The 6,345-nt window shown below is 28.4% G+C and overlaps 1 protein-coding gene across 4 annotated transcripts; it reads right to left on the bottom strand.

Moving 5' to 3' along the window:
* Positions 1–468: 468 nt before the first annotated feature.
* On the bottom strand, positions 469–4,139 carry LOC127097936 (amino acid transporter AVT1C). 4 transcript variants are annotated; one of them, XM_051036431.1, is made up of 13 exons: positions 3,989–4,139; positions 3,448–3,654; positions 2,882–3,186; positions 2,542–2,756; positions 2,407–2,430; positions 2,130–2,310; positions 1,821–2,043; positions 1,606–1,741; positions 1,492–1,511; positions 1,172–1,317; positions 1,043–1,086; positions 889–951; positions 469–809 (listed from the first exon to the last, which is right to left on the bottom strand). In XM_051036431.1, the coding sequence occupies exons 2-13, from the start codon at positions 3,624–3,626 to the stop codon at positions 711–713; spliced, it is 1,635 nt and encodes a 544-aa protein (XP_050892388.1). In that variant the 5' UTR covers positions 3,627–3,654; positions 3,989–4,139; the 3' UTR covers positions 469–710. The 4 variants fall into 4 exon arrangements, with proteins under 4 accessions (XP_050892388.1, XP_050892389.1, XP_050892385.1 ...); XM_051036432.1 differs by having other exon boundaries at positions 3,889–4,077; XM_051036428.1 differs by lacking the exon at positions 3,989–4,139 and adding an exon at positions 3,836–3,982.
* Between the last annotated feature and the right edge of the window lie 2,206 nt (positions 4,140–6,345).

The raw sequence follows: 6,345 nt of genomic DNA, 5'->3' as shown, positions 1-6,345 counted from the left end.
TTTCCGCCATTTGCTTATCTGAGAAATCTATTTTGCACTCTAAAGTAATTTTAGACATTAAATTTGTTGACACGAAGCATCAATAGGATGATATCTTTTAAAAAATCATTAAATGAAGATATGTTCAGTTTTATAAAGAAAATTTTGAATATTCTCTTTATAAAAGAATGAATTTTGAAGTTAAAAGTGTGATCCTATCAATAGAAAATCCAATTTTTTTTACTAAGAAAAATGACCGTCTCAATCAGAGTTCCCTATACTTGAGTATTAAATTTCTTGTTTATCCTTAAAAATCCATTTTACAGCATCATCTTTATCCAAGCTGGTCTTTTGTTGAGGGGACTTAAAAAACAAAAAAGTGTACTTAAACATGCAAATACTAGTGTCATATCCTAATAACCAGATAACACCTGTTAAGATAACTTTAACACGTAAACATACAATTTCAAAGGAATGAATAAACAAAAATGTCATTCAAATGCAGAATGCATTAATCAATTTCCAATCCACAATTCTGTAATGTTAGTGGCCACATGAAATGGTCACTACTAGAAACCATAATGCTTCTCCAAATAAAAAATATTTAATCTCTGAAATTAACTCAAAATTTTTTGGTAGGAAATGAAATTAACCAAAACAATTATTTGAACTGGATTTTGTCCATATAATAGCAGAAAAATGTCATAATCCAGTATTTAAGCCGCAAAACTTCATGCAAACAATTCTTTAAGAATCTCCGAGATTGCTGAGTATGATCCAAAAGCAGATGATACAAGGCCTACTATAATCACTGCAACACAAAGTGCTACCTGGAGAAATATGAAAAGAAAAATCAAAAAGAAACTCATTAAACTACGAAGAGCCTATTAAACGTAGAAAGTAAATTACCTGAGCGCGCTTGATTCGGCCACGCTTGATGCTTAGGAAACAAGCAGATGGTAGAATAAGAGACTGCATCCAAAGTTGAATGTAATTTAATCAACTAAATGTTATATAAGACTAGTAACTTATCAGATCAAAATATTCAATGAAGGAAACTTACAACAAACATTGTGAGCAAAGATCCAATTAAAGACATGACCAAACCTGCAACAATATTGACATTTGCTTCAACAAATTTACTTGAATACCTTATCATATTTAAATGTATGTACATAGTTTCAGAACTAACCGAAAAAGGGAACTGAAAGACCAACGAGCAGCGTAGAAATCACTAGCGCTGTTCTGATGAGGATGGAGTATAACTGAAAGTGGGGATTATTTGGTGGAATCAATTCCTCCACAGACATTGCTACTGGAGTTAGACTCAAAGCATATGTGCTGCTAATTAAGAAACAACATCTGTTTTCATCTTTAAACAGTGAACGCGGAAAGATATACAAAAACGAATTCATAAACTTTTACAAAAAAATCAATAGATTTAGAGATATAATGGAGATGTAAGCAGTAGTAACTGGTAACATGATTTTAAATAGAACTTGTAAAGGATATTTGGTAAATGGATTAACCACCTGCAAAGTAAAACACATGAAAAATCAAGTCATAATTTTTTCTCGCGCGCGTGTGGTGTAGCAATGTAGAATGAGCATAGTAAGTGTAACATACCGTAGTCCATAGAGCAATTTTGGTGGCAACAAATTCCCGGGGCATGTTAAGAGTATACTGAGACAGTGTAGTTTCTCCAAACATTGAGTATCCCATAATAGCTACTGAGAAATACATTGTCGTACAAATAGCAAAACTACATGGAAAAATAAACCATATAAGATAGATTACTTAGACAATTTATATTGTCATACTAATCGAATGATTTCGGTTACCATATCAAGAGAACTGCGGGGAATTGATTTCGATTTGCCATAGCTGTATATATGTTGGGGAAGACAGCATGTCCGGCGAAGCAGTAACCATAGAGACCAACAGCAACAGGAAATGTTGAAAGTTTAAATGTTGTTGTTCCTTTTGTATGCATAGGAAGATCGTCTACCACGCCAACCCATAATAAGCATAGAACCACAACAATCGTCGCAATAACTCCACAAGCTAGTACAACATAAACAAGTGTTATAACCATAGAAGATGAACTTGCCAAACAGAACTAAATCAGTGTTAAAACTTTTTTTCCTTACCTGATACGTAACTTAGAATGCGAAGGTCCCGGAGCCAAACGGTAGGAAGAATAGCCAATGTGGTAGCTATTGCAAATAGAATGTGTGCATTCAATTCAAATCCACCCAAACTCAAGTGTGCATTTGGAAATAACGAAGATAAGTTGTCACTTTCTAGAATTATGTATTCAATGCAACACGCCTGCATCAACAATATACAATACAAAAAGTGTTAAATCAGAATAGATACTCTCTTAAATAACAATTAGATACATACAGAAAAGAAATCTGTACTTACATATAATTCCATGTATAATATTATCTGCATAACACATGGAAAAATGGAAAATATAAAGGAAGTTAAGAGATAAGATATAATGGTTTTAAATGAAGTTGATGGAAAATAATTGTAACATGCAAAATAGACATATACCGAAATGATAACACGTCCGGTGGTACCAAAAGCGGCTTGGCCAATGTCAGGGTAAGTCTCTAGTCCAGGTTCGCTATCCAAGCAATAGCGCAACAGCAAGCCGGTGTAGAAGGAGAATATTGAAAATATCAGCAAGATTGAAAGTGCAGACCATCCACCTTGTTCAAGAGCATAAGGGACTGAAAGAAGTCCAACACCACAGAGGGCATTTATGCCTGCAAAAACCAAAACATTTGGCCTACTTGTTAAACCGTGTTGAATTGACACTTCAGATTAAGGACGTGTTCGGTGTTAGATATTGAATCACTTTCATTTTCTTTAATATGTTATTAATACTTACCATTAAGCACAGCTTGTCCAAAAGAGCATTGGCTAGGAATATGAACTTCATGAGAAGTCTTTGAAGGATCCCTCCGCATGGAAGACTTCCTAGATGGGTGAGGAGGAAGCAATGTTTTCGAGCTCTTTCGCTGTTGTTCATCTATTGGTTCTACCAGAGGCTTTTTCAGTGGAGGTATAAATTCAGCAGTGTGCCTCCTTGACAAGGATGAACCAAGAAAAGAACTGCCTAATCTTGTGAGCGATGAAGTGCCGAGAAACCCTATATTCGGCGATGGCACACTACCATACAGATCAATGGATTGCCTGAAATTCAAATCACATCATGACAACAATGATTTCACATTTGATGCACATAACTTTGGTAGTGAATTTGGACAGAAGTAACTTTGAAACAACAGTCACAGACACCAGACACCAGACGCTCACTCACACATACAATAATTTGAAGAAAAAAATTGAATAAATTGAACGTAATCATAGGTGTCGGTGTCCCACAGTGACAGAGACACAGATACACCTTTTCTCAGATATGTCAGTGCTACATATGAACATGAAGTATCTGACCTGTAACTTTGAGGCCAGGCCATGCTGTAAGAACTTGGCTTTCTCTGTTCTTGATTGTCATTTGAGTCATTGGAGTAATCGGATTCATTTCCACCCATTTCATCTCTTCCGAACTCCCTGTCTTCACCTTCTTCATCGCTCTCAATGAAAAACACATTCTCTGAAGCAGAGTTCTTCATCCTCTTTCAACTCTCAATCAATCACACCCTGCAAAAAAAAATCAATATATGTTAATCATTCAAATAATTCACTCCCCTAACTTTCTAATCATAAATCACAAAAAAAAAATGTTCAGAATTCAGATTTATATTATGAAATCCAAAATTCCAATTAAAAATCTAACTATGTTCCCTATATAACAAAAAAAAAAAAAACAGAAGAACATTACACCATAGATTTTTGGTCAATGAGAGACAAAATAGTGTTGAGATCAATGATCACCAATTAACATGGGTCTGTTCTCTTTTTGTCTTTGTTCCAACAGAAAGTGTGGATGAAAATGAAAGAAAAGATAACAGAAAGAGAAAAGAGAGAAAAAAACCTTGGTTGAATCTTTTTGTTTGTATAGTTATATGTTGTTGTCAGATCAGTGTCTCTGGTACAATCACGGTGTTTGTTTTGTTACGACTGAAGGTGAACATTCACAAAAAATAAAAACATTGGGATTAGTTTATACTAATTCATAAATTTATATTTATAATTATGATTATAAATTCCGTAAACAATAAAAAAAAACTATGATTATAAATTATAATAATTAAAACCAAATCTGGCCAACCAGTGCAATGAATTTACATTGAATCAATGTTATTTGCCACGTGATTTCAACGTGGAAATCATGTGCATGGATTCATCACAATCTCATATGAGACAAGGATGGATAAAAAATTTAGTATTAATAAAATATTGTCTTATTTTTATTTATTTTTTCAAAATAAATGTTTTTTATTATAAAAAATGTTCAAATTTATTATATCTCTATTTATTGACTTTCATTCTATTCAATTATTCTACTAATTATAATTAATAGGGGTATTTTTATAAATAATACATATTTTATCATTAAAATCAATATATTTTTCTAAAAAATCATGTATAATTTATATAAGACATTTATTATAAGACGAATAAAGTATCTTTTAAAGCAGTTCAGTTGATAGTTGTGCATATATATATATATATATAATATATATATATAATATATATATATATATATATATATATATATATATATATATATATATATATATATATATATATTAAATACAAGATGTAATACACAATATTTTACTTGTTCGTTTTTAAAGAATAAATTTTAATAGCTATTTGATTAAAAAAATCATTTAAAAAAATAAGGAAATAAAATTTTATATAAGTCCAAATTTAATTAATAGCATCTTATTTTACTTGCTCGTTTTTAAAGAATAAATTTCAATAGGCTATTTGATTAAAAAAAATTCATTTAAAAAAATAAAGAAATAAAATTTTATTTAAGTCCAAATTTAATTAATAACACCTTATTTTAGTTGCTCGTTTTTAAAAGAGTAAATTTCAATAGCTATTTGATTAAAAAAATTCATTTAAAAAAATAAAGAAATAAAATTTTATTTAAGTCCAAATTTAATTAATAACACCTTATTTTAGTTGCTCGTTTTTAAAAGAATAAATTTTAATAGCTATTTGATTAAAAAAAATCATTTAAAAAAATAAAGAAAGAAATTTTTATTTAAGTCCAAATTTAATTAATAGCATTTTATTTTACTTGCTCGTTTTTAAAGAATAAATTTCAATAGGCTATTTGATTAAAAAATATTCATTTAAAAAAATAAAGAAATAAAATTTTATTTAAGTCCAAATTTAATTAATAGCACCTTATTTTACTTGCTTGTTTTTAAAGAATAAATTTCAATAGCTATTTGATTAAAAAAATTCATTTAAAAAAATAAGGAAATAAAATTTTATTTAAGTCCAAATTTAATTAATAGCATCTTATTTTACTTGCTCGTTTTTAAAGAATAAATTGCAATAGGTTATTTGATTAAAAAAAATTCATTTAAAAAATAAAGAAATAAAATTTTATTTAAGTCCAAATTTAATTAATAGCATTTTATTTTGAGTTTAATTGAAATACACTGACAGTGTAAAATGATTTTACACCGTCAGTTAATCATAGACGTCGAATATTAAAAGAAGTTTGACTTTTATTTTGAAAATCTATAAAGTAATACAAACGGATGATGGTGATGAGTCGACAATGTAAAACTTTTTACACTAACAGTGTATAGTAATTAATCTCTTTTATTTTACTTGCTCGTTTTTAAAGAATAAATTTCAATAGGCTATTTGATTAAAAAATATTCATTTAAAAAAATAAAGAAATAAAATTTTATTTAAGTCCAAATTTAATTAATAGTACCTTATATTACTTGCTCGTTTTTAAAGAATAAATTTCAATAGTTATTTGATTAAAAAAATTTATTTAAAAAAATAAGGAAATAAAATTTTATTTAAGTCCAAATTTAATTAATAGCATCTTATTTTACTTGCTCGTTTTTAAAGAATAAATTGCAATAGGTTATTTGATTAAAAAAAATTCATTTAGAAAATAAAGAAATAAAATTTTATTTAAGTCCAAATTTAATTAATAGCATCTTATTTTACTTGCTCGTTTTTAAAGAATAAATTTTAATAGGCTATTTGATTAAAAAAATCATTTAAAAGAATAAAGAAATAAAATTTTATTTAAGTCCAAATTTAATTAATAGCACCTTATCACAACATTTTACTTATGAAAATTTTCTGTAAAAGAATTTCTTACTAAGAAGACTTATTTTCTAATTAGTTCTTATAAATATATGGTAAATTAAATATAGAGAATATTATTATATTAATGTATAG

Source organism: Lathyrus oleraceus, chromosome 6 (genome assembly GCF_024323335.1).
Source record: "Lathyrus oleraceus cultivar Zhongwan6 chromosome 6, CAAS_Psat_ZW6_1.0, whole genome shotgun sequence".
In the NCBI taxonomy this organism is placed as follows: domain Eukaryota; kingdom Viridiplantae; phylum Streptophyta; class Magnoliopsida; order Fabales; family Fabaceae; genus Lathyrus; species Lathyrus oleraceus.
This window is presented reverse-complemented; position numbering and strand designations above follow the sequence as displayed.

What these genes read in the sequence shown, in the direction of transcription:
- LOC127097936 (XM_051036431.1), bottom strand. Translation starts at nt 3,626, where the DNA reads ATGAAGAACTCTGCTTCAGAGAATGTGTTTTTCATTGAGAGCGATGAA. An exon ending in CCGGACGTGTTATCATTTCG is followed by an intron (nt 2,431 to 2,541) that starts GTATATGTCTAT and finishes TGTGTTATGCAG; the next exon opens with ATAATATTATACATGGAATT. An exon ending in CATTCTAAGTTACGTATCAG is followed by an intron (nt 2,044 to 2,129) that starts GTAAGGAAAAAA and finishes ATGTTGTACTAG; the next exon opens with CTTGTGGAGTTATTGCGACG.